The 26,998-nt window shown below is 44.7% G+C and overlaps 3 protein-coding genes across 8 annotated transcripts in view; 2 read left to right on the top strand and 1 right to left on the bottom strand.

The window, feature by feature from the left end:
• The window catches only part of UPK1B (uroplakin 1B), a 30,873-nt gene extending 28,309 nt beyond the window's left edge, over positions 1–2,564 (top strand). For both annotated transcript variants that reach the window (XM_084871746.1, XM_084871747.1), the window contains one exon: positions 1,689–2,564. In XM_084871746.1, the coding sequence (XP_084727872.1) occupies positions 1,689–1,739 (51 nt within the window). In that variant the 3' untranslated portion in view covers positions 1,740–2,564. The remainder of the gene's footprint in view (positions 1–1,688) is intronic.
• The window catches only part of ADPRH (ADP-ribosylarginine hydrolase), a 433,494-nt gene that overhangs the window by 14,335 nt on the left and 392,161 nt on the right, over positions 1–26,998 (top strand). The window lies entirely within an intron of this gene.
• The window catches only part of B4GALT4 (beta-1,4-galactosyltransferase 4), a 32,841-nt gene continuing 15,787 nt past the window's right edge, over positions 9,945–26,998 (bottom strand). For all 5 annotated transcript variants that reach the window (XM_084873356.1, XM_084873357.1, XM_084873355.1 and 2 more), the window contains exons 3-7: positions 23,732–23,964; positions 20,563–20,750; positions 15,621–15,743; positions 13,210–13,314; positions 9,945–11,382 (exon numbers count right to left, since the gene is read on the bottom strand). In XM_084873356.1, coding sequence (XP_084729482.1) covers positions 11,250–11,382; positions 13,210–13,314; positions 15,621–15,743; positions 20,563–20,750; positions 23,732–23,964 — 782 coding nt within the window. In that variant the 3' untranslated portion in view covers positions 9,945–11,249. The remainder of the gene's footprint in view (positions 11,383–13,209; positions 13,315–15,620; positions 15,744–20,562; positions 20,751–23,731; positions 23,965–26,998) is intronic.

Raw genomic sequence — 26,998 nt, 5'->3', positions numbered from 1 at the left:
ACGCAAATATTTTTGTTTCGAGGACCCCTAAACCGGCCCATTCAGGTGTTGTGCACCAAACTTTAAAAAAATGTTGGGTTTGGGGTGGGAAACTGGGTGAGGCAGGAAGGAGGAGAAAAGCACCTCCTTGGAGAAGTCTGTGATCCCTCAGACACCCCACACACACCGCTAGCTCGGAACTGATCCTCTTTGAGGTGTTTGTCTCTGCCCAAAACCTGGCCCCAGCTGCTTTGTGTACCCCAGTGCCTATCAGGGCCTACAGTAAGTGCTTGGAAACCCTTTGAATGAATGAAAAATTATAACAGTGAAGTTTCTACTATGCCATGTTAGCAGGAACTATATGGGCTGACGTTTAAAGGCTTTTGAGGATCTTAGAACTCCGGTCCAGTTGAAACCTTTGATATTTCTGCAGTCATCAAGTGGACGGGACCCTGGATTGTGGAAGTCCCCTAGACATTCAAAATAAGAAAGGGAACTAGATCTATTGAAGGCTTGCTAGAGACAAGGCATCATGTCACATCCCCACAACAGTAGCTAGGTAGGCAGCCAGACTCCTAGCTGACAAGGAATAGAGAAATTCAGCAGGGTTCTTAAGAATAGAGCTTAAGAAGTGCTCCTGGGCACGTCCAGTGCTTGGCTGCTTACAGAGGCCCTCCCACAGGGGTTCCACAGACAAACCCAGAGGCTGACTGCCTGGGCTTGACGCCCAGCTTCACCGCCTACTAGTTCTACCACCTCGAGTACAAGTTACTTAACTTCTCTTTGCCTCAGTTTCTTCCTATGGTTTTGGAAGCACTGAATTGAGTGACATGTGTAGCAACTAGAATGGTGCCTGGTGTATAGTAAGTTATCAATAAACATTAAGCACTATTATTAATTACTTCCTTTCTCATTTAACCTTCTCACTGTGGGATTGGTGAAGATGTTCTCAGATTACTTTACAGATGCAGGGAGTGAGTGGCAGGTCTGCCACAGAACCCAGATAACCTACCCCTTTATCTGAGGCAAATTCTTGAGTTCTTGGGGGGGCAGCTCTTCCAGGACACAAGCATTTTGAGGGGAAAGAAAGAGCTCCCTGGAAAGAGAAGTTCATATTAGAAGCAAGAAACTCATATTCCAAAAATGATACAGACTAGACGTAGGAATCCACTAGAGCAGTGGTTCTCAACCTTTCTAATGCTGCAACCCTTTAATACGGTTCCTCATGTTGTGGTGACCCCCAACCATAAAATTATGTTCATTGCTGCTTCATAACTGTAATTTTGCTACAGTTATGAACCCAGGTGTCTCAACCAACGGGTTGAGAACTGCTAGCAGGGTCGCCTAAGACTATCGGAAAACACAGATGTTTATATTATGATTCGTAACAGTAGCAAAATTACAGTTATGAAGTAGCAACGAAAATAATTTTATGGTTTGGGGTCACCACAACATGAGGAACCGTATTAAAGGGTCGTGGCATTAGAAAGGTTGAGAACCACTGCACTGGAGGGTAATGAGTCCTGATAGGAACAAGGAAGAATTTCCCAGGGGGGCTAGTTTGACATAGAAATGACTGGCATTGCTTAAGGGAAGATTACCCTTAAAAATCTAGTGTCAAAACTTGAATGAACCTAACATCACTTTTCCCCAAGTATGACATGCTCCTAAACTAATTCCCTATTTTTTTTCTGTCTTTTATATTCTAGTTTTGGGTTCTTCTGGGTACCATGTTCTACTGGAGCAGAATTGAATATTAAGAATACAGTGTCACCACAGTCCCACCTCTCCCACGGACTCTGGATTCAGTGCTGGGACTGTACTCTCTCCTAATATTCCATGTGTGCCCACAGGAACCTGTGTTCTCCCTCAAGCTGCTGAGTCAGTGGGTACGGAGTCCTTTAGGCTCTCCGGCTCCTGGAATTTTCTCCACCTGCATTTTTACCCTAGGATTCTGCAACATTTTTATGGACTGAAAGAGAGGGAGGATTTGGAAAGTAGGTAATAATGTCTCCCATCCCTGTTTAGTTTTCATTTGGGGGTGTAAAGACATTCACAGGAACCTGTGCTATCCCAGCCAGCCAAGTCCGTGTGTAGACAGCAAATCTGCCTGTATTTCTCCCTGCTTTCTACAAGACCTCTTCAAATATTTTCATTCATCTCAGTGTTGTCCATGTAAAAGAACTAAGGAAAAAGTGCCAAAATATATATTTTGCCTTTATTTCTGTGGAGACCTGAGTGATCCTTTTAATGCTAGCTTGGGACCCTTTTACTCCCCAGGACCATGCCCAATCTTGAGTTAGCAATGGCTAAGACTTCCTCTCGGACATTGTAGAGTGATATATGTTTAGTAGCCTCAATCTTCCATTATTAAAAGTATGTAGACTTCCTGGGACAAAGTGGAGGCCTGTTTTATATGGAAACACCTTTCAAATAGAGAAGCAAGCCAGCTGTTAGATAGGGGATTTATGGTGATTTGTGTTTACTGTCAAAATATTTTTCTTCTGAATTATTTCTGGCCCTGAAGGAAGCTCATGTAATTCAACATCTGTCTTATAAAAAAAAGAGGGCTTTTACATGTGTTCATTTTCTTTTGTTGTTATTCCTGGGAACTGAAGTTTAGGCAATGAGGACTCAATAAGGGCGGGTTTCCTGTTGGACACCAGTAACCCTGCTGTGCAGTCCAATGGTTAGAACTTCTACGTTTACCTTTACTGTTTGTTCCCGCTGCACTTAAGCCCAGAAGTGGCCATGGAGCCGCTGCTCCTCAAGTCCTCTGCCTCCTGCGCTTGGAAACATCTCTGACTCCAGCTACTAACTTGTCTCCAAGGAAGAAAAGATGCCTGTCACTTTAAGGTCCTATTCCCGGCCACTCCGTCACAAGGAGTGCCCCAATACCATGCCCCGACCAGGTTCCTGTGTCTTAGGCTGAGCCCTGGGCCAGGGAGAGACAAGAGAGGAGCAGAGGGCAGCCTCCGCTGAACACCCGAGGGGAAAGCCGAGGTCGCAGCCTGACTCGTGATTCCCAGGACAGGGGGCTGAATAAAGGCTCAGGTCCAGACACACATCCAGCTTGTCCTGCCCCTGACTCACCCAATCTCCCAGGACAGGGCTTAGGCGTCAGGATAAATGACACGTACACTTGGCTGACAAGGTTCTGTCTATTGTCTTTTAGAAAAGGGGAGGAGAGAGAAGAAACTTATTCTGGGCAAAGCCATATATATATATATATATATATATATATATATATATATATATATATATTCAATATAAAAATCAATTTTATATATATATATACACACACATGCATATATATATATATATATATATATATATATATATATATATGTATAATTGATTTTTTTACAGAGAGGAAGGGAGAGGGATAGAGAGTTAGAAACATCAGTGAGAGAGAAACATCCATCAGCTGCCTCCTGCACACTCCCTACTGGGGATGTGCCCACAACCAAGGTACATGCCATTGACCAGAATTAAACCCGGAACCTTTGAGTCTGCAAGCCAATGCTCTATCCACCGAGCTAAACTGGCCAAGGTGCTTCTGGGCAAAGCTTTGACACACCTCTCTCCTGTCTCCCTTTCCACACTCGCTCCCGTGTTCTGGAGCCTTCTCTCCCACGGCTGACTAGGTTTTCCTCTGTCCTCACACTCTCCACTGGCTGAGCAAACACTGCCTGCTCCTGCCTTGCCCTCCGGAGCCTCAAGCTTCACACACAAAATTCCATCCTCCTCGGGATTTGATGTCAGCTAGGTAAAAGTAAAACCCTTTTGAAAAAGGATTCATTCTAAGGGGTGAGTGACAACTAGTCCCCACTCTTCATCTTCTCTGCAGGCTTTTCCTTGGTAACTGAAATGTGTCTCTGGTTGGAGGAACCGGAGTCAGCCAGCCCTGGGAGCAGCAAAGAGCCATTGTGAGGCAAGATGGCCCACCTGCTGCTCCTTAAATCCTACCTTCTGCTTCTCTACCAGGAAGCGACAATAAAGAGAATGAGTCCTCCTATAGCAGCTGCTCCAACCTCCCCCTACCCCCCATCCCTACCCCACCCACTGCCACCTAGCTTCCTGCGTGGAGCCTCAGCCTCATCCTTCATAGAAGATGCCAGTGCTGCTGCAGATGTACATGGACAGGCTCTGCTTCTCCCACAGGCAAACAAGGCCCTGAACCCACTATGTCCAGGTCCCAACACTTGGGAAGGACACACCTTTCGGCTAAGACTAAGGTGACCAGACGTCCCACTTTTGGCTGGACAGTCCCGATTTTTAACAATTTGTCCCAAGTCCCTCGGCGTTTTAAAAAAAATGTCCCGATTTTTGGAAAGAATCTTTTTAAAAACGCCGCGGGACGCGGGACAAATTGTTTAAAATCGGGACTGTCCCGCCAAAAACGGGATGTCTGGTTACCTTAGCTAAGACGGACCAGGGCCTGAAGATTCCCCTACAGAAGGTCCAGCCATTCAGGGCTTCTGTGCTTCCTGCTGAACCTCAGGGCAGCTTTTGCTCTGCCCAGTTCCTGCTTCCACCCACTCTGCCTTCCCAGGAAGCCCAGCCTTGCCCCTCTTCCTTCTGGCATCTGACACTAGAAAGGGGATTCCCAGTGAGTCCCAGGCCACTCTTCAGGGTGAGGCCTAGGCCCAGCCTCATCAAAGACACCTCCAGCCCCACCAGCTCAGGGAGGGGAAAGAGAGTGGGAGAGCCTGCTTGCTGGGCTTCCGGCACACCCAGACCAAGCCATCGTATGAACCTTCCCACTTCTCCAGCATCTGTTCCCCTGCTTATCAAGTCGGCAAGGAAAAAGTATTACCTAGCACCAGAAATGTGTCAGCCGTACTCCGGGGCAGGTTTTACCTGATTGCAACACCAGCGGGTCATTCGGGGTTGACCGTTTCCTCCCCAGCTTGCTACTCAGGCTCCTGGCAGGCAGGCTGCTTACACTGAATGTTAGAAAGCCTGCTGCTCCTGTTATCAGGCCGGTAGCTTTTTTTTTTTTTTTTTTTTTTTTTTTTTTTTCCCCATCCGCAGGAATAAATAAGAACTGCTTCCATTCCAAGCAGCAGATCAGGTACTCCCCCGGTACCCATAAAGAAAAGAAGGAATAATAATAGTCATGTGAGTTTGAAAATCTAATCTCTCTTTTCCACCCCAACCTGATTGGCAAGCTGGGCTGAGGCTGAGGAATTGGAAACTGAGCTGGTTCCTCATTTCTATTGACTGAACAATTTCTTTTATCCCTCTGTATATAGTATTGCCTCGTTTCTCTTCACCTCACCCAGATCCTTATCATGTCCTATACCTGAGACCAAGTCAAAGAAGAAACCCAGAGGAGGCCAGTTATAAGCTATTGAGTTTGCTTTCATGTGTGACATTTTTATAAGGCTCAAATGGCCATTTCCAATGAAAAGATCCAAAAGAAATCTTGAAAAAAGGCAAGATTCCTGACAAATTTGTAGTTCCCAGATTCTTCTCCAACCCTGTTTCCTTCCATCCCCCCACCAACTCCCAACACACACACACACACACACACACACACACACACACACACGAGAAAATTGGATTAAAGGGAAATGGTGCCATCATTCCCTACTTTCTAATGGCCTCTACTCTGAGTTCATCTTGAAAAAAGAAAAAAGAGAGAAGCCCCTGACAGTGAGAAGCTAGCCAGGCCCTCACAACTGGGTCATGCTGTTCTCCTATTAGATATAAGCAATCTCATAGAATCCCAACCTCAGATAAGCTTACTCTGTAGCCAAGATAAAAGGAGGCAAAGCAAGGCCACATCACAATTCTGTGTAAGCACAGACACACAAGGTCACCATGCCCCCACAAAATGCTCCACACCCTTTCTTGGCTGAGATGAGTGGCTATTATGTGTTCACCTATTTCAGCTCTAGTTTCCTGCTAGTCCCTCCCTATGGATAAAACTACTGAGGTGCACAGCCATAGAACTGTCCCCGCTTTCTGACAGGATCCCCTAGAGCCGTATCCCACCTTGCTTCCTCAGACCCTCCCCAAATGACCCAAGCAAGCCCACGTGCTCCCATCAGTTCTTTCTAACTCCCTCGGCCTGAGATACCTCACTGTTCCCCGTGGTATGTTCTCCATCCCTGCAGTGAGTCATGATCCCAGTTTATTTATCTGTAGATGTGTTCCTGGGGGCTGTTGGTTGAAGGACATGATAGCCAAAACCAGTTTGGCTCAGTGGATAGAGCATTGGCCTGCGGACTGAAAGGTCCCGGGTTCGATTCCAGTCAAGGGCATGTACCTTGGTTGTGGGCATATCCCAGGTAGGGGGTGTGCAAGAGGCAGCTGATAGGTGATTCTCTCTCACTGATGTTTCTAACTCTATTCCTCTCTCTCTCTGTAAAAAAAAAAAAAAAAAAAATCAATAAAAATATATTTTTAAAAAATTTTTAAAAAAGGACATGACACTCTCCAATCGCCCACCCTTATTTCCTCTCTTTGTGTATGTGTCGTCTGTTGCCATTAAGTGGTTAAGAACAAGAGCTTTGGAGTCAAATACCTGGCTCTGAACCCCAGCTCTGCATGATTTGGCAGATCACCTGGCCTCCCAGCAATGCTTCAGGAAAGCATGTCTATCCTCACACAGATCTGGGAGGGTTCCGCAAGATATGCAAAGTGTGGATCAGAATGGCTAACAGCCTGTAAGAGATGCCAATAGGAGAACTCCACTTGGCCCGTAATCCCTGGGAACGTGCCAACTAATGTCATCTTGCTTCAATTTATTGCAGTAAGTTTAATGACCAAATATATTGGTCCAAATTAATTGGCTCTCAAACAATAGTTATGAGTAATAGCTTTTCAGCAAAGCTCCTACTCCATAGTGGAAGAATGTATGAGGGTCATGAAGATAAGACATTTTAGTGGATATATCTGAAGTTCTGTGTTGTTGTTATTTTAATCCTCACCCAAGGACATGTTTTTTATTAATTTTTAGAGAGGGAGAGAAAAAAAGAAATTTTGACCAGTTGCCTCCTGCACATGTCCTGACAGGGAACCGAACCCATTACCCAGGTATGTGCCTGATGAGGAATCGAACCCACAACCTTTTGGTGTACAGGACAACACTCCAACAAACTGACATCCCCAGCAAGGGCTTTGTGTATTATTTTTAGTTACAAATGATAGCTCTGCCCATGCTGCCTTCACAGAAAAATTTCATAATCTCCTGACAATGTAGGACAAACACACACACACACACACACACACACACACACACACACACACAGATATTGGAGTCAAGAGAGACCTGGGTTCAAGTCTTATCTTTTTCTCTTACTGACTTTGGGGAATTACTCACTTGAATCTGTTTTTTCTTTGCAATATGTATATACCTACATTTTTATTAGAAAGTTTCAAAAAAAAAAAAAACACAAGGAAATTGACTAGTAAGAAGCTAGCACTCAATTATTGTTATGCCCCACTCTTCACCAATCTCTCCCCAAGATCCAAAATTACACACACATCACACACACCACACACATACCCACAAGGTACAATTTTATTTGCATTTTCAACTTCAACAGCTGTCGGTGGAGCCCTGAAGCCTTTGCCTGTATAGGCAGGGTCCCTGGGGAAGGGCCTCTTGGCCACATCCTTGTGAATGCTTTTAAGACTTATCAGGCCCTCTCAGCAAGTACAAGACCGTCTTCAGGACACCCACACCAATCAAGAAGGCAATTGCTTAAATACTAAGGGATAGACTTTTTAAAAGAAGTTTTGGAATGTGATTGCAAAATAAATGATGAAATGTACCTGACTGTGGCCCATCTTGAGGAGCATGTTAAAGACTTTTGAGAGTGACTGTATGGACTTGGGGAAAGTGAGGTTTTGAGGCAGGCAGAAAATGTCTCATCTCACCCAAGAGTCCACTCACAGAGCATTTGGGTGTTCCCAGGAAACCTGTCTTATAGGAGCTTGAGTAGAAGTGAGGGCATTAAGGGCAAAAAAAAAAATAAAACAGAGGATGTCTGTAAAAGGTCAGAGACCAAATGAGAATGAAACTTTTAGGGCCTGAAGATACCAACTTTTCCAGGAACTAGGACCAAAAAATAGTTTCAGAAAAACTACAGCAAAGAATGAGAGAAGCCTAGATGAAGGAAAGCCTATCTAATAAAGAGGAAATATGCTGATTGACTGTCATGCTGTCACAAAGATGGCAGCACCCACAGCCAATAAGTAGAGAATATGCTAATTGACTGCCATGCCCTGAAAGATGGCAGCTGCTCAGCCATCCAGGGCCGCACAAGGCTCAGGTAACCAGGGTCAGCCGAGGCTTGCGCTACCAGCAATGACAGCAGCAGAGGTGTGATGGGGCGTCACCTTCCCCTGATCACCAGGTTGCCTCCTGCCCGTCAGAGCTCCCGGACTGTGAGAGGGGGCAGGCCAAGATGAGGGACCCACCCCCCAGTGCATGAATTTTCATGCACCAGGCCTCTAGTATTGTGTAATGAATGATCTGTGGACAGGAGACCTGAGTTTGTATCCTCCTGAGTCTGCCACTTACTGGCAGAGGGACTTCTGGCAAGACCCCCCAACTGTTTTTAACCCCCACTTCCTCATCTACCCTTCTTATCTCAAGATTCAACAGGATCAAGAGAGTGCATGTAAAAACACTACAAGCCATAGAGTACAATGCATGATAGTATGAGGGGAAAAAACAAAAAACAAAAAACAATGAAATCTTATAGAACAGTCTTCATGCTAAGTATTTTGATGTCCAAATAGACTAAATCCATATAATCCTTAGCAAATATGGCAGGCACATCTACAATACTCAGAAACCGTGGCCTCTTAGTGGCAGTTGACAATGGGACATACAGGGGGCAGGAATTAGGGGAAAGCTCTGCTCCAAGGAGACGGAACTCCCCTGCCTGGGAGAACAGCCACATGCCTCTAGCCAGTCCCTGGGCTTCATTCCCATGAGTGGTACAGTGGGGAAATAAAGATCTTAAAAAATCATCTTGCCCTAATCTGTTTGGCTCTGTGGATAGAGTGTCAGCCCTCAGACTGAAGGATCCCAGGTTCCATTCTGGACAAAGGTACACACCTCTGTTGTAGGATCCTCCCAGGCCTGGACAGGGCACATGCAGAAGGCAACCAATTGATATGTCTCTCTCACATTGATGTTTCTCTCTCTGTCTCTCCCTCTCCCTTCCACTCTCTCTCTCTCTCTAAAAATCAATGGGAAAATATTCTCGGGTGAGGATTAACAAAACAAAAAAATGTTTTAATTATCTTCCACCTCAAGAAATTTCATGAATCATTTAAATGATTTGGACATTATGTTAGTAAAAGTATTATAAGAATTGTCTGAAGAATAGTAATAGGTATAGTACAATGATTACTAACATTTGAAATTGAAGATGCTTTGCTCAAACTGGTTTGGCTCAGTGGATAGAGCATCAGTCTGTGGACTGAAAGGTCCCAAGTTCAATTCCCGTCAAGGGGCATGTACATTGGTTGCGGACACATCCCTGGTAGGGGGTGTGCAAGAGGCAGCTGATCAATGTTTCTCTCTCATCGATGTTTCTAGCTTTCTATCCCTCTCCCTTTCTCTCTATAAAAAATCAATAAAAAATATATTTTTTTAAATGCAGATGCTTTGTTAATAGATGAAAATGCACAGGGAATCCCCACATGGCAGTAATAGTATTTCATTTCCATTGACTAAAAAATGGAATTCTCAAATATTGATCTTCAAATTCCTTGCACATAGTCTCTTGCTTTACCCTCCTCAACCATGGCCAGGCACTCATAGCCTCCAAATTGGGGAGCCCTGCATTGGGGGTTGGCCACTACAACAGTTCAGTCTGTATATTGTTTGATAATGAAGAAAATTGGAACAGAATGCCAAAGAAAAATTCTGTTAAAAAGAAAGAGAAAAGAGAGGAGAAAAACGAAAGCCATCATTCTTTCTGTGCTAATAAAGAAAAAGAAAACACTTATTTGTCCCTACAGAGTTAAAGGTAACCCAAGCCAGCCCTAGGTAAGCCTGTCATGTCTATAAGATGTATTTCCCCATCAATTCTCCTTCCCCACTTGGGTGGTGACTGCTATCTTTCTTGAGATCCCCATTCCCTCCCTCTCCCTGTTTGGTTGGAACCCATTCATGTTAAAATGTAACCAAGTGTCACATAATAATGACGGATTGAGAGACCCCGGGGCGCAGTTGCACAATCCTTAAGAAATCCACATCTACACTATTTACGGGTCCATTCACCTACGCAAACCAAATACTTTTCTTTCTGACTCTGTACCCACCTCCTATTACCTTCCTTAGATGTACACAGGAAGGGCAGGGAGGAACAGGAGATGAGGAAGAGGGGGAGGGGGAGGGCTGGTCACGTCTGTTTTGTTTTTAAGCTGTTTAGGATTTTGGATACTGAAATCAACACATCTGTGGGCCTCACACAACAGTAAACAAGATTGCGCACCCAAAGCTTTTTTATCTTTTACTGAAGAGGTATTTTCAATGTATTATTAGTCACTATGTAATTTGTAAACAGCTCATTCATACCCTACGTGTACAAAATCATTTTACAAAAATGCCTGAAAAAGTAGTAGATAATGTGTCTTCTGCTGGGGTCTTACTGGAAGGCATATCCGGGCAGGTGACAGGATTAGCAGCAGCAGCGGAGGCCAGTATTGTGGCTGCTGCCTCTCCATCTGGCCCCGTTCCCCCGCCACCTCGTAAGTTCCCAAGTCCACTGCATATTGGCTCTTCACCTTTTTCCCCCTCTTCTGCCACTGTCTTCTCACCAGGACCAGCCTCTTCACAGATGGCCATGCAGGATAAATGAGGACAGAAATATATCTTCGTACCTTTTTCCCTCCAGGGAGGACAATTCTGGTTCTCTGGGACATTCAGCAATCTTATTTCCGATGGCCTCTTTTATCCCACAATGAATCACTTCAAACCTAAATAAATCTCCTTCCATTAGTGTTCTCAAGTAGCCTGCATGATAGCTTTTGAGTCTTCCTTTTATATTTAGTCCTTCAAGTATCTATTGCAATATTTTAACCTTCATGAGCAAAACAACTAAGAAAGCTGTTTTGTTACTATTGCATTATGTTCCATCTCACCAGGAGCTCTACTAAGAAAATACAAAAAGGAAAAGTTCAGCTCAATAATTAGCTGCAGCACGTTCTAAATGTGTGCTTCTAGGGAAGTCTCTAGGCCCAAATTATTGCAATCAAATATCCAGTTCTTCCGAACATCACCAGACAATCCACGGTCATGGGCCAGTCCAGAAATCCACTGTGATGTTGACATATAAAGGATTGTAATCCACGGATAGTAATTTATAAACACAAGTGTTCAACCCATCTGTCCTCCAGACTCGTGACACCTGATGTAAGAGCTTCATCCTAAAGATAAAAAGAACAAATGTGTAAGACAAGATTTAACATATATTCCCATCGTTTTTTGCCTTGCCACAGAATTTCGCAAAAGCATCTTGGTAAATTATTATAGCCCTTGGGTTTCTTACTGCAAAGAAAGTTTATTTTCCCCTCCTACGGTAAAAGACATCAATGACAGCCATGTGTTCCTGTGCCTGACCCCCTGTGAGACCCTGGAGACCAATGATGATGTGTCATATAATAAGGACACTTGAATACAGTGAGCCCCTAGCCTGTGGACAGAAGGATGTACAGGTACAATGTACACGGATACAGTGTGATATGTATTGTCCTCTGCTAACAGGTCCTTGTATAGGCTTCAGGGGATCTATGAATCCCCCACTGTTGTTGGGGAAATTGCGTCTGTATGCAAGGAGTGTACACAACTTTCCTAAGAATCTCCAACGAAGTTAGAATGTACGGAGAGAAGGATGAATTAAGGGCACCTCACTTCATGACGGAGTCTGGAGAGGGGCTGCAGAGAAGGAAAATTTGAGGCTTAAAAGAGGAGAAATTCGCTGCGTGAAGAAGACGAGGGAAAGGATTCCCAGGAAGAGAAACCACCCTGTGCAAGATGCACAGACACGCAGACAACAGAATGCATCTGAAGGAGAATAACTAAGCAGGTGTGTGGCCGGAGCCTGTGATGTGGGTAACGTGGTTGGTGAACTGAGCTGGTCCCAGGAGCCCAGCAGAGAAAAGCAATCCACTTCAGTTACAGAAACAATGTGGATAGACATCAGAAGCACAATGTTGAGCTAAATAAAGTCAGGGGAAGATGAAACAGCAGGATTTCACTTACAGAAAATTGAGAAACATGCAAATTAAACAATCTTTTGTGTAGGAATACAAATATATGGGAAAACAAGAAATGGCACAAATAATTATAATTATCACAAAATTTCAGGAAATGGTTGCCTCCTGTCGTGGGGAGCAGATATAGGGAGAGCCTCACAGCTAAGAGGCATACATTGGGTGGGGGACACCACTAGTGTCCATGGTATCAAAATCTTTAGGGGGGGAAAAAAAAATCTTCAGAATTTTCATATAATTTATAAGTATTCTTTCTCATCTATTCAATAATAATTTTTTTTTTATTTAAAGAGAAAGATGCATGCCTATGGACAGATATTAGTAAGACAAAGGGAAAACAGAAATATTTATTTTGTTAAAGTGGTAGATTCTAACAAAAAGATTCTAACACTAATATTGTTTTAAAATGTAGACTTCAGAGGGGTGGAGGCAGGCTAGAAGGGTCAATGGGGGGAAGAGGGGAAATATGTAAGACTTTCAACAAGAAAGATTTTAAAAAAAAAATGTAAACTTCAACAAAAAGGCCAAAAGCCCTTTAATGCTATTTTAAAAGATAGGGGAGCTCTGATCGGGTGGTTCAGTTGGTTGAAGTGTTGTCCATACACCAAAAAGGTTGCGGGTTTGATTACTGGTCAGGGTACATATGCAGGTTGTGCATTCAATCCCTAAGTCGAGGAATGTTGGGGAGGCAAGTGTTTCTCTCTCTCTCTCTCTCTCTCTCTCTCTCTCTCTCTCTCGCTCTCGCTCTCGCTCTCGCTCTCGCTCTCTCTCTCTCTCTCTCTCTCTTTCTCTCTCTCTCTCCTTTCCATTTTCTACAAATCAATAAAAACATATCCTCTGTTGTCTGTTTGAAAATTACCCCAATAAAAAAGCTTTGAACAAAATAAACTGGCTCATCTGATCAGATTCCTCAGTGCCCAATATTGACAGAAGGGACTAAGCAAAGCAAGTAGCCGGTGAGGCTCGGAAGCCAGGACTTACCGCCCTATGTTCACCTCATTGCCTGGGTCTCTAGTGTGGAAGATCATTGTATATTTGCCCACATCAGGCATTGGCCGGATTATTTTCATTCTATGAAGCTCAACCCTAGACAAAGAACACAGGAGGTTAAAAAAAAGTCTAGTCTACTTACCTACCTCTAGGCACTTAAACAGAAACATTTGTAAAAATGTATACACAGGTGCGCGCACACACACACACACACACACACACACACACACACGAGTCACACATAGCTTGCTTGTTTGCATATTAAAGAAAGAATATCGTACACAGGGCCTCTAGTTTTCTCATAATGTAGGGCCTCAGGCAATAAGTCCAACAAAAAGATCACACTTAACATTTATTTTGGGGGTACAAAGGAGATGTGTCAATTTATAGTATACCATTTTCCAAAAGCAACTGAGAAAGTACATGTTTTAAAACGTCATGATTTAAGGTACTATATAAATGTATATAATCGCTATGTTGTACACCTTAATATAATATCGTATGTCAATTGAAATTGAAAAATAACTTTTTAAAAGTGTGACAAATAGGAGAATCAAGTCTCTCAGGATCCCAGTTTACTTAACGCTTCGTTCTTTATACAAAGTAATGATCTTTTAGAGTCACAAGCTATAGACCCATAGGACCTAGATTCAAATCTAGAGTTTGTTATTTATAATCCTGGTCAGTGGGTTCATTGTTCTAGGTCTTGGTTTCCCATATATAAAATACCAAGGGTGTTACAGAGGTGGTCAGACAGGCTCAAATGAGAGTCTATGGGAGCATGCTTTACAAACTGCAATGTGATACAGATGTGCAAAGAAGGGTGGTGACTGCTGCACAGGTGAGCCAAACAATATTTAGTAAATAAATCGCAACCAACTTTTACGTTGAAATCATCTAATCATCCATGGCATTGTTTGAGAATCCATGCTTAAGACCCTGATGTCCTTATCAAACAAGATCAAAACTGGGTGCTCCCCTGGACCTTGCAGCCAAGGAGCAGTGGGAAAGGGGACAGCGATGATACATGATCAGTGCAAAATCCTACTACCCATCCCATAGGGGCAGTAAAGTGGACTTGGGGAAGAGGATGGGCATCGTTTGCCTCTAGCCATTGCTACTAGTGCCCTGAAATCTAGCAGTCGCCCTTTGTCCACTTCATAAGCCCCGGCCACACAGGCCTTGAAGAGCTGTTGCCCATCACATGGCCACTCCTATGGAGACTGTGGTCAGGGAAACCCACTCCCCTCCTGCTAGAAACATCCCAGATTCTAAGCCTGCGCACGGGGACAAGACCAGCAGGGAGCCCTGGCTTCTTTCGGCTGAAGCAAGGGCAAAGTTCTGACAGTCACATATATATTAATTCAGAACCTCAGCTAACAGAGTTCCTTCCCAAGAGACAATGGCAGGAGGAATGGGGGTCCCCTGATAACCAGGAAGGCCTTGTTATTATAAGTCTAAAGACACTAGCCCTAGCCCGCCGGCATGGCTCAGGGGTTGAGCATTGACCTGTTGACCAGGAGGTCACAGTTCGATTCCCGGTCAGGACACATGCCTGGATTGCAGGCTTGACCCCCCAGTGTGGGGTGTGCAGGAGGCAGTCAAACAATGATTCTCTCTCATCATTGATGTTTCTATCTCTCTCTCTCCCTCTCCCTTCCTCTCTGAAATAAATAAAAGTACATATATTTTAAAGATACTGGCCCCAGGCTCTTGAATAATTACTTATCTCTGGGAGGTAGGGATACTGATAGCTATCAGGCTATAAAACCCTGCTCAGGGGAGGGAGAGTGGAGAGAAGGGGTCAGATATATTCCCTCTGAACCCCTCAGGGCAGAGAGCAGCCAGGGAGAACCTGAGGGTAATGCTAGCAGCCCGGAGCTCGATCAGCCTGGGAGGCAGGCAGCAGCTGCTCCCAGGGTATGCAGAGCTGGCTAATGCCTAACGGAGAGGATCTCTTGGCCGGCTTCAGGTGTGCAGCACCACAGGCTGTGGGCACGCCCTGCTCTGGGCACTGGGAACAGGCAGGATTCCCCGGGGTCTGAGAGAAAGCACAGGCTTATAACGAGCCCTCTGGCCACTTTCCTCAAATTGCAGCTTTGCATTCATGGGCGAGACCCTTCTCAGTAAGCAGTGCTCACGGACAGGTCCACCGAGACCTTCGTCCACACTGCGGGCCCCTAACACCCGCGAGCCAGGAGCAGGCCTCCTTCCATCATTTCTGCATGGCCAGGGTCAAAAAGCAATTTGGGCACCTTCCCTCCACCCCAGACACCCTTTATGCCCAAATCTGCAGCCTCGTGCCCTGCTGGGCTGGCATCTATAGGAACTATGACGCAGAGAGTTTCAGAGCCATCACGGACCACAGAGCCCCGTGAAGGGGACGTGTCTCTGTTGTTCACCTGAGTCTGAGGTCATCGTCTTCGCCTCCCCATCCCCAGTAGTTGTTAGAGAATCCATTCACCTTGAAAAATTGCTCTCGGCTTAGGGCAGTAACACCCCCAAAATATCCACTGTAACGCAACCTGCAGCAGAAGAGAGGAAAGGTAAGAACATGAGCACAAAGGTTTTTTGTCCTCCACAGACACTGGAGAAATCTCTGATTCGGGGCTGGCATTCTAGGAACACTTGAAGACCATGCCCTCCACCATCCGGTTCTGCTGGGCACCCGCCTCCTGACATTCCTGGCCTTGCCTGTCTGGCCTCCATTCCTGTCTAGACAAGTGCTCGCATCTCCTCACTAAGCAAGGTGCCACCCACCTGTTATTGTTCATGTTTAATGTTTGTGTGTGGAGGTCGACAGAAGTACCTGCGAGTGTGCACCATACCATAAGGTGTGTATGACAGATGTTACCCCATTTGCCAATCCAATGAGTAGCCGTAGCTACAGGGCACTGGGTTAAGAAGGATTCTGAAGCTGCACCCAGGTTCAGCATGAATAAGTGTCATAGAGAATATACTGGTATTTTCACTCTCACTTTGTTTTGGGTGGGTGTAGAGAGAGAGGAGATGGTTCCTGCTCACACATTGCATGCAAATTTCTATTCCCAGCATGCAAAGCTCCATCTCAGAGTCTGTTCCTGAAGAACCCAATACACTTCAACTAACCATGACGTTTTTGGTTTGAGCAATTAGGTAGATGATAGTGGCTTTCACAGAAACAGAGTATACAGAACAATGATTAGGTTTTGAAAGGAAGACAGTAAATTATGTTTTGAGGGAGTGGAATCTGGGATATCCCTGGTGGTCAAAAGGATTTGGGGTCCAAGTTCAAAAGTGAAGAGAGGCTAAAGAAAGATATGGCTGTGGAAATAAGCTGTCAAGAGGTGGCACCTGGAGGGCAGGGGTAGGGGAAATGCACTGCCAAGGACAGTGCAGCAGGTGAGAAGAGGACAGAGGGGGGAGCCATGGGGATATTCACAAGAAAAGGGGGAAAGAGAAAAGATCAAGAGGGACCAGAAGGTACCCCCCCAGTCACATAGCTCTCTTATGATTACAGGTGGACTAATTAGCATAGCTGAGAAATAAAGTTATCTCTCAAGATAACACTGCAACAATTCAGAAATGCAAATGAAGGCAGCTTAATAACTTAGATGTCATTGAATAAAAGGATGTGCATATATGGAGGATTTGAAACTTTAACTTTGGTTCAAAGTGCTCTAGGACCTATGAAATGCTTCTGGTTTTCTAGATAAGAAGAAAAACCAAAAGGAGAGATCAATAAACACAGACACGTGCCATCTAACAGATAATTTGTGGTTCAACAGTTTGTTTCTATGTTCTGCCTACAAATGGGGAGGACCCTGTTTAACCCATAATGGAAACAGATTTACTTAAATACCTTCAACCTAAAATTCTAGAAAGTGGTATAATTACAACCTAAAATAAACAAAAGGAAAGTGCTCAGAAGGCAGCTATTACTGCCCAAGACATCGAGGACAGTGATCTATTGCCATGGTTACTGGAATCTTACTGGGAAGAGACTCTTAACTACTAAAGACCAGTAGCTTCATCAGGGCAGAGTGGAAGCAAGGCCCAGGCCTAACTTGCCAAGCACCATGGAGGGGGCACCAGGAGAAAACCAGCACTGATGATCTTATAGGGATCCATGAGAAACCACTGTGCACCCTGAGCAAAAGGCTGGCTAAACTCTGTAATCCCTAGGCCCTGCTCTCAGGGTTTATAGTCTAACAAGAGGTGAGCGTATCAGGATTCTGAGGAAGGAGACGTCACACATCAGAGGATTCAGACAGGTAGAAAAATGGGACACCTTTAGGTGGACTCCATGAGGAAAACGAAAAAGGAAAATGGTGTAATTCTACACCACTTGCACCGGCTGCCAGCACCCAGTGCCAGCCCAATCACTTGGCACCCTCAGTGGGTGTGAGAGGCAGCTACCAGCCCGATCACCCCTGAGGGCTTCTCCACCTCCCCCTGCTCCTGAGGGGCGATCAGGGCAGCCGCTGTCACTCTCACCTGCTGATGGCACTGGCCCCACTCACACCTGCTACTGGCGCCAGCCCCAATCACTCCGCACTGTCAGCAGGTGCAAATGGGATGGGCTCATCAGTGCCTGGAAGCGGTGGTGGCAAGAGCAGGGCTGCTGACAGACAGGAGACCTGGCCAGATGGGGGCATGGAAGATGGGCCGAGACCCGCCCCTGTGCCCACTGCAGCCTCATGGCCCACAGTTCCTTTCAAGGTGCACGAATTCATGCACTGGGCCCCTACTTTAAATATAACAAAGCAAAGAAATATAAACGACAAACCAGAACCAGAGGAAAACTTCAACCTGATGAGAAGATTAAGGTGGGAAATATATTAGAACTAAAATCTGCAAATAAGATTATTTTCTGCTTGGCCGGTGTTGCTCAATGGTTGAGTATCGACCTATGAACCAGGAGGTCCCAGTTTGATTCCCAATCAGGACATATCCTGGGTTGTGGGCTTAATCCCTAGCAGGGGGCCCGCAGGAGGCAGCCAATCAATAATTCTCTCTCATCATTGATGTTTCTATCTCCTCCCTGAAATCAATTAAAAAAAATTTTTTTTTTAATATTCTTTTTAGTTTTAAAAAGAAAGATATGGAGAAGAGGGTAAAGGGGAGATAAATGATGTTAGAAGATTTGAACACATAATACAATATACAGATGATGTAGTATAGAATTATACATCTGAAACCTATATAACTTAATTAACCAATGCCACCTCAATAAATTCAATAAAAAGGAGATGAACTTGGCTCAGAGCTTCTTGCAACCAGAAGAAAAAGGACACATTCAATCCCTGATTTACATTAGGAAAACCTGCCAGTTACTCAAAAAAAGATAAAGGCTCTCTGATGGTTATAAAAGAATTGTCTGGCCAGTTACAATAGCAAGTCAGAACTGCAATATTTGTACAGGGGCTGGGGTTTTTGTTTGTTTGTTTGTTTGTTTGTTTGTTTTTTTATTGATTTCAGAAAGGGAGAGGGAGAGAGAGAGAGAGAAACATCAATGAGGAGAGAGAATCATTGATCAGCTTCCTCCTGCATGCCCCCTACTGGGGATTGAGCCCAAAACCAGGACATTTGCCCTGACGGAATCAAACCGTGAATTGCTGGTTCATAGGTTGAAGCTCAACCACTGAGCCACACTGGCCAGGCCAGGGGCTGTTTTTAGAGTGAGTAGCCTCTGAAGAAATCCATGATTGTGACATGGAAATTTTATTCAAAATCAATTCCCAGTAGCAATGCCCAAGAACTCAGTTTTTGTGGTCCAGCTTAACATAAAATCTAGAATTCCAACAAAAGACCAGTGCTTAAAACAATCCTATGTTTCGCACTGAAAAAATAAATCCTGTGCAGTTGTAATTTCTCACCACAGATGTTTACTCAGTATCTATGTCAAGGGTTTCACATACGGGAATGCTGAGCTGTAGACAGTGCAAACATATTAATACACAAGTGAACAGATTGTTTTATGTGTTCCTGAAAATACACGGTGCCCTGCCATGATATACTTCTTTCATCAAGGCCAAGGTGACTCAGAGATCAGAAAACAAAACCTCCAGATAATGAGATTCAGACCCGGGATTCTCTTCCAGAACCTCCTCAGCCCTGTGGCCCCACCACACCTGCCCTCATTCAGGCACATGGCATCCTCACCCCCTCACAGCTTTTTCTCCTCCTCCTTCCCCCAGTCATTACCAAGTGCTCATAGTTAAACTTAAGTTAAATGCAAAATTGATGCAACTCCACGGTAGCTGTCTCCACACCAGCACACAGCAGGGAGCCCTTGGAGGGCAGGCAATGGGCCTATTCAAAGTGGTCTCGTGGCTGGAGTACAGTGAGCACCACAGACACGAGCACATGGGAATGGCAGGCTCTGGGGAAGCTGACAGGGAAGTGTGCACACACAGAAGTGAATATACAGTTCATTCGTAGAGAATTTTCTTGCTTCCTATTTCCCCTAGGCCAGCAGTCAGCAAACTGCGGCTCGCGAGCCTCATGCAGCTCTTTGGCCCCTTGAGTGTGGCTCTTCCACAAAATACCACGGCCTGGGCGAGCCTGTTTTGAAGAAGTGGTGTTAGAAGAAGTTTAAGTTTAAAAAATTTGGCTCTCAAAAGAAATTTCAGTCGTTGTACTGTTGATATTTGGCTCTGTTGACTAATGAGTTTGCTGACCACTGCCCTAGGCTGTGCTTAAATAGAAGCTGGTATAAAATAAGGTAGAAAGGCAGATATCCCTCTCCTGGGGGGCACAAGAAATGGGGAATGAAGACAGAAATGGGGGTGCCTAGCACTTCCCACAGTGGCTTTGAGAAAAGGAACTTATCCAGGGTGTTCTGGCTCCTGAGCTGACTGCTCAGTAGATACTCCCCTCCCTACTCTCCCTCAGAACCTGGGGAAGAGGCCACCGTGTAGAAAGAGACGTCCCATTCTCACTACAGAGGCATAAGAGCTGAACTAAGGGGCACACATCTGTTGCCTCAAAGAGGGGAAATCAAGGACAGACAGGTAAGTTACCTGAATTCTGCACAGTGGCGGGGGTGAGGGGGCGGGGGGGGCGCCAGCTTGAAAAAGTTCCAGTGTGTGGGTCTGCAGGGGAGGCTGGCCCTGGTTTGCAATGCCTGCATTATTTTCCCTTCTTTCTTTCCCTTTCCTCTTTGGGCTCCTCTGTCAAAGCTTCTCTAGGGCTTTTGTCCTCAAAGGAAAAATCTGATTTTTCATATTTCTGTTTTGAACTTTAAGAGATACGTCAGGTGCCATTTTTCCTACGTCTCATTTTCCTAAGACTCTCTGGGCATGACATCGCTCACACCCTGGCGACACCAGGGCGAGCAGGCCAGGGGCAGAGCCGCCTTACCTGTACCCAGTGCTGTTCCGGCCCACCACCAGGTGCTTGGGCTGGTCCTCACACCTGTAAAGATTCAGATCATTCTCGGGCACCAGGTCCACGTCGTGGAAGATAAAGCAGTCCCACATTTCATCCTTGAGAGCTTCTATGAAGCCCACATTCAAGAGTTTGGCTCGATTAAACTTTTTACTCCCGGCCTGCAGATAGAGAAGGGAAAAGCTGAAAAGCTCCTGAGACGATTTCACAGTGGGGCCCCCTCCAGGTCTGATGCAGGAGCTATGTAGTATGAATTACTCCTGCTGCACACAACTAGTGACAGGAAGAAGTGACAATAGGTGCAATAACAATAAAAGACCGCCTGTTGCTTAATGCTTCACACATACTTAAATTCCATAACTGAAAAACATACCTTGAGATGCGTTGTTGCTTAATGGGCATAGAGTCTCAGTTTTGAAAAATGAAAAAGTTCTAGAGATAGGGTGAGCACTGTGAATATACTTCACACTACTGACGTGTACACTTACAAATAGTTAAGGTGGTGAATTTATATTACGCATTATTTTCCACAATTTTTAACCATATATAGTCCAAAAAATTGTATGCACACTTTAACAGCTGGTAGCTCCATTTTGAAAATGAAATGTATTTTAATAAGCACTGCTTTTATAATTATTTAAAGTGTGTGTATACATTTTGGAGGGATACCATATATATATATATATATTATATATATACACACACACACACATATATATATATATATATATTTTTTTTTTTTTTCAAATGAATGTTAGGGCGATCTGGGTGGGACATCTGTCACCCCGTTGAATGCCCAGGTTGATTTGATAATCTGGCTGGTGAGGGGGGTGTCCTCTTCCGTCCTCACCGCTCCGTGCTCATCCCTCCCAAAGCTGCACGCTTCTTCGTCAAACGGGGTGACCTTCCCCAATAGAGAAAGGACTTCTCTTCGGTCAAGGGTATATAAGTAACTTGGCTCCTCTGCTAGAACCTCCAAACAAGCTTTCAAGGCCCCACAGTTTTGAAATACAAATGAAAATAACTAAAAAAAGTTAAAGTATATCTTTATTTGTTCCGTGTAAAACTACAAAACCTTTCTTACATTCTAGTCATACTGATAAGGATCACCGCTTCACTGTTCAACTCTCAGCTCATCCCAATCTTATCCGATGTAATCAATTTACAATAAGCTTCCAATAAACATAGCTTGCCAGAAAAGACCAAGAGTTTGTGACCTGCCCTAGCCAGACTGGCTCGGTGGATAGAGCACTGGCCTGTGGAGTAAAGGGTCCTGGTTCAATTCCGGTCAAAGGCATGTACCTTGGTTGCAGGCTTGATGCCCAGCCTTGGTTGGGGAGCATGTAGGAGGCAACCAATCAATGTGTCTCTCTGGCATTGATGTTGCTCTATCTCTTTCCCTCCCTTCCACTCATTCTAAAAACCAGTAGGAAAATATCCTCAGGTACGAACTAACCTAAAAAAAAATTAAAAATTGAAATTAAAAAAAAAAAAAGTTTGTGACCAGTAAACAAAGATTACCGATAGTATTTCTAAGCTACTAAAGTTTCTTGGGGCCAAAGCCGGTTTGGCTCAGTGGTAGAGCGTCGGTCTGTGGACTGAAGGGTCCCAGGTTCGATTCCGGTCAGGGGCATGTACATTGGTTGCGGGCACATCCCCGGTAGGGGGTGTGCAAGAGGCAGTTGGTCAGTGTTTCTCTCTCATCGACGTTTCTGGCTCTCTATCTCTCTCCCTTCCTCTCTGTAAAATATCAATAAAATATATATTTTTTTAAAAAGTTTCTTGGAATCACTGTGAGAAAATCCTGTTTTCATGTTTAACAGCGAAAGCTAATCCCCACAGTGACCGCCCCCCAGAAGAGGTTCATCACTGGGTAAAAAAAGAACACTTTTCGACCAGGAGTAAGATCAGAAGTAAAGCATGAAAAAGATTTCACAGCATTAATATTTTCATGGCTGTTTAGATCAAATTCCTTCAGAATCAATTCCAGCTCAATAAACAGTTTATCGTAACAAAAATATAGGCAGTTCTCTCAAAAGTTTCCATAGTACTCTTCTGAAAAGACTAACACAAAGCAAACACTTTTCTACTCATAAAATATATACATTGGGAGTAGCTGTCCCGAGAAAAAAACTCAGAGTGACTAACAATGTTAAAAGCAAAAATAATTATAAAACAATATAATAGTAAAATTTTGTTTCAAATAATAAAATAATAGGCATTATATATACACATTAATTTTTAAGAGCCCCAGTTTATTATAAAATATACATTGCAGAGCTATATATACCCCCTAATGTGTCAAAACTTTTCATTAAACAAATATTACTGGTTATAATCAATAGTAAGGATGCAATTAATGATTTCTGCTTGCATTTTTGGCATTTGTAAGGATTTGAGGGGAAATTTTTGAATGGCCCAGGGCAATTTTGAAAAGCTAGATGTGGCCATTTAAGTTGATGCCTTATTTTTCTTTCAATAAACACTAATACCAAATAAAGATACCTTTAATGTCCCACTCCACTTTGCGCTAAACTCTTCAAAAGCAGCAAACACTGACACTTACTGTGTTCCTACTAAATCATGCTTCTGGAAGCCAAATAAGTAAATCAAGAAACAAAATAAAGGGGGGGCGGGGGAAAGAAAGTGAAAACTAAACATGTTTTCCATAATAAATAGTGGCAAACTTAAAGGCAGAATGGTGGAGAGGTTCATAGAACCCCATGCTATTAACAGGCAGTCATCTGTCAAGTCCTGTCTCGATCCTTCGTAAGTAGCCACGCTCCATAATGCAAAACAATTCCAACATCTCATTGTGTGGTGTAGGGCCAACGCAGAGGGCAATGTAGGGATATCTCAGGGGGAAACTGTAGGGCAGCCACTGGCGAGCATGGAAGGGCTCACAACGAAACGGGCTTCCTCCAGAGGCTTATTGAAAAGGCTGTGAAGTTTCCCAGCACTTAGCCCCATCCCTCCGCACTCTGGGCCAAGAATTTCTTTCACTCCTTTCAAGGATGAACCAGGTAAGAGATCCCTCCTTTGACAACAGTGTGATGTTCCTTTTAACCAAGATAGACAGATGGCCAAGTACCTCAGAGAGAGGAGACTCTGAGGCAGAGCCCTGCTCTGTGCCCACACTCACCTGGTGGATGATGTAGATGCCGTATTCCAGCTGCTGCCTCTGCAGGAAGGGGTGAAGGTGCTGCAGCAGGTACATCAGGTGTCTCTCCCGGTTCCGGTGTGGAATGAGGATGGCAACCCGCTGCAAAGCCTTACATTCCTCAGGGTGATAGCGGCCTCTGTGCACTTTGGGATTTTCTGCCTGCACGTCTTCCAGAGTAAGATCTGGCTTGAAAAAGAGCTTGTTCTGACCTCCTACAATTAAAACAGGACACAAGAATCAACAGTAGCTCTCTCCTTAAGGGTTCGCGTGTAAGCACTTAGAACACTGCCTGGCACTCTATGACAGTGTTTCCCAAACTTCTCTCATGATGAGAATCACCTGGTGGAGTTGTTAAAACACAGATTCCTGAATCCCAACTAAGAAGTGCTAAACTAGAATTTTTGGGAACATATAGGTAAAATTGCATACCTAACTTAGTGCTCTGTATATAACATCTGTCTTAGAGCACTAGTTAAATATACAATTTTACCTATATGTTCCCAAAAATTCTAGTTTAGCACTTCTTAGTTGGGATTCAGGAATCTGTGTTTTAACAACTCCACCAGGTGATTCTCATCATGAGAGAAGTTTGGGAAACACTGCTCTATGAGGTGCTAGCTTTTATTATTACTACTTCAAAGCCTCATTTGGCCATAAACTACAACTGCAGAACGATGTGACACAGGTTTTTGGCTACAAAAGCCAGAAAGTGACATATAAGAGCATTCCCTTGTGGCTGGATAGCCAACCTCGGCTCAGTGATTCAGCCATAAATTAGAAAGGCATTCTGTCCTGATGACCCTGGTGAAAAGCAGAAGGCAGGACTAGACTAACTTCAGATGTGCTCCATCCGCTCTTCCTTCTCAAAGTTCCAAAGGAGGGTAAACCCTCTCACAAAATCAAGAGTGTTCCGTGGGATCAAGCTCATGGACAAGCCCCCTTTCCACTCCTTCCCTGGGCTCTTAGGAGGTAAAACAGCGCAAGGATGTAGACACTAGCCTCACTCCCTAACCCAGCAAAGGCAGGCATGGGCCACGGTAGCAGACATCCCCGATGGAACATGTGCTCTGCGAGTCCGGATGCAGCCTGGTGGGATGAAAAAATGTCATGCAAGGCTTTGAAGATCAGGCTGAAGCCAGGGACCCTCCTCTTGGGTCTGAATGAACAGGGAGTACTGACTGGTTAGAAATGAGGCAGAGCACACGGAGCTGAGCCACACTTCCTTAAAGCTCCATACACACTGGTCAGGCTGTAAGATCTCAAGTTGCTTGCTAGTAGTGCTCTCCTCTTCTGAGCCAAACAACTGCAGGTCCTTCCCATGTATGTCACAGTGCCTTGCTCCCTGTGACCATCTCCTACCCTGGCTGTGGCTGCTGAGACCAGGCTCCAGCATGAAGTAGTTAAAACACTGCCAACATGCCAAAACTGGTTTGGCTCAGTGAATAGAGCGTTGGTCTTCGGACTGAAAGGTCCCAGGTTCGATTCCGGTTTAGGGCATGTACATTGGTTGTGGGCACATCCCCGGTAGGGGATGTTTCTGGCTTTCTGACCTTTCTCCCTTCCTCTGTGTAAAAATTCAATAAAATATATATTTAAAAAAAAAAAAAACACTGCCAACAGCACCAAGGGCAAGTGACTGTCTCCAGCCACTAAAGGAGAGTAATTGATGAAGGCTCTGCATGTGGCCAGAGTCGGCAAGGCACTGAGGCCCTGAAAACAAACACTAAGACAAGGAGTAAGGAGAAAGGCAAGCTCCTTGGCAGCTGCCAGACACAGAGCTTCTGGGAGCTGCTGGTGTGGCTGTTGAGATGGTTTCCTGTGTAGCCTGTTGATAAACCCCATCATCCGAGTTAACCTGCTACGCCTCTCTTCCTGGCCCCTGAAAGAGCCCCAAGCAACAGGTCTGATATAAGCCAGTCCCCTTGCTCCCTTTCTCGTTGCCATAATATTTTATGATCCTAACCTTCCAGTACCTGCTTCCACGTCCTCTATCAGCCTCCCTACCATCCTCAGTTTTTGTTCCTTCTGGCCCACCTTCATCCATCTCTAATTATGTCTTCATCCTAAATCTTGCTCAGTTTTGTGTCGCTTCCCATCTATTTTTGTTGCTGTTAATCCTCACCTGAGGATATTTTTTTCATTGATTTTCAGAGAGTGGAAGGAAGAGAGGGAGAGAGAGAGAGAGAGAGAGAGAGAGAGAGAAACATCAATGTGAGAGACACATCGATTGGTTGCCTCCTGCTCCCTCTCTGACTGGGGCCAGGGATCAAGCCTGTAAACCAGGTACTTGCCCTTGACCAGGAATCAAACCTGCCACTCTTCAGTGCACAGGCCAATGCTCTAACCACTGAGAACGAAGGCCTGAGCTGTCCATCTATTTTTATAAATGCAGATATGGCTTAAGTATCTGTGAGGATTTTGAACAAGGAGAATAAAACCGTCAGATTTGCATTTCAATAACTCATTTTCCTATCCCAACTTGTGAAGTTTCTGAGCAGAACAATCCCCTCACACAATTCGGAATGACATTTTGTCTTTTCCATGACTAGGTAGAGAGAAGCATGCCAACACAAACACAGTACAAGACTGTGATTCAATTAGGAAAGTGGGTCTGCAGGTTTTTGTAGAGTTAAGAGCAAAAGCCTCCTTCTGAGTTAATTTCGTGTACACGGAGAGCCACCTCTGCAGGACAGGGAGGGCACGGGGCTCTGCAGACTGGAAGGGCTCACCCTGCCTGCATCCTGCCCGCACGCTGTGCCCTGGGGAAGAAAGACCAGCGTGTGAACGCACTGTGGTCAGCCCAACAACAGAAATATGGGCAGACACACAGGGAGGGTGAGATTAACTCGGGGGCAGTCCCAGAGACCTTTCGGGGAGAGAAGAAACCTACGCTAGACTTTGGGTGAATGAACAGGAATCCACCAGGCAGACATGAATTGAGGAAAAGGCATCCTGGGAAAAGGGAACAATATCTAAGTTCAGAGCAGTGCCTGACAGACTCTCAGCATTTCATGTCCTAAAGAATCAGAGGTGTGCTCGAACCTTGGTGGGTTACATACAATATCACAGTGGGGCTGTTATCTCTAATTACTTGTTCACTAAAACCAATTTACTGTTGATTTAAACTGAAAGGCAACACATCAAAGGGGAACACACAACATATTTAAGAAATAAGCACTGAATGCAACCCTGAAGGACAGACTCGGTCCTGTCCCTCCACTCTATACTCTTGGCCAAAAGGAGGCC

This window comes from Pipistrellus hanaki, assembly GCF_964339955.1.
Source record: "Pipistrellus hanaki genome assembly, chromosome: 2".
NCBI classification, from domain to species: Eukaryota; Metazoa; Chordata; class Mammalia; order Chiroptera; family Vespertilionidae; genus Pipistrellus; species Pipistrellus hanaki.
The sequence above is the reverse complement of the archived record's forward strand: the minus strand, read 5'-3'. Positions and strand labels throughout refer to the sequence as shown.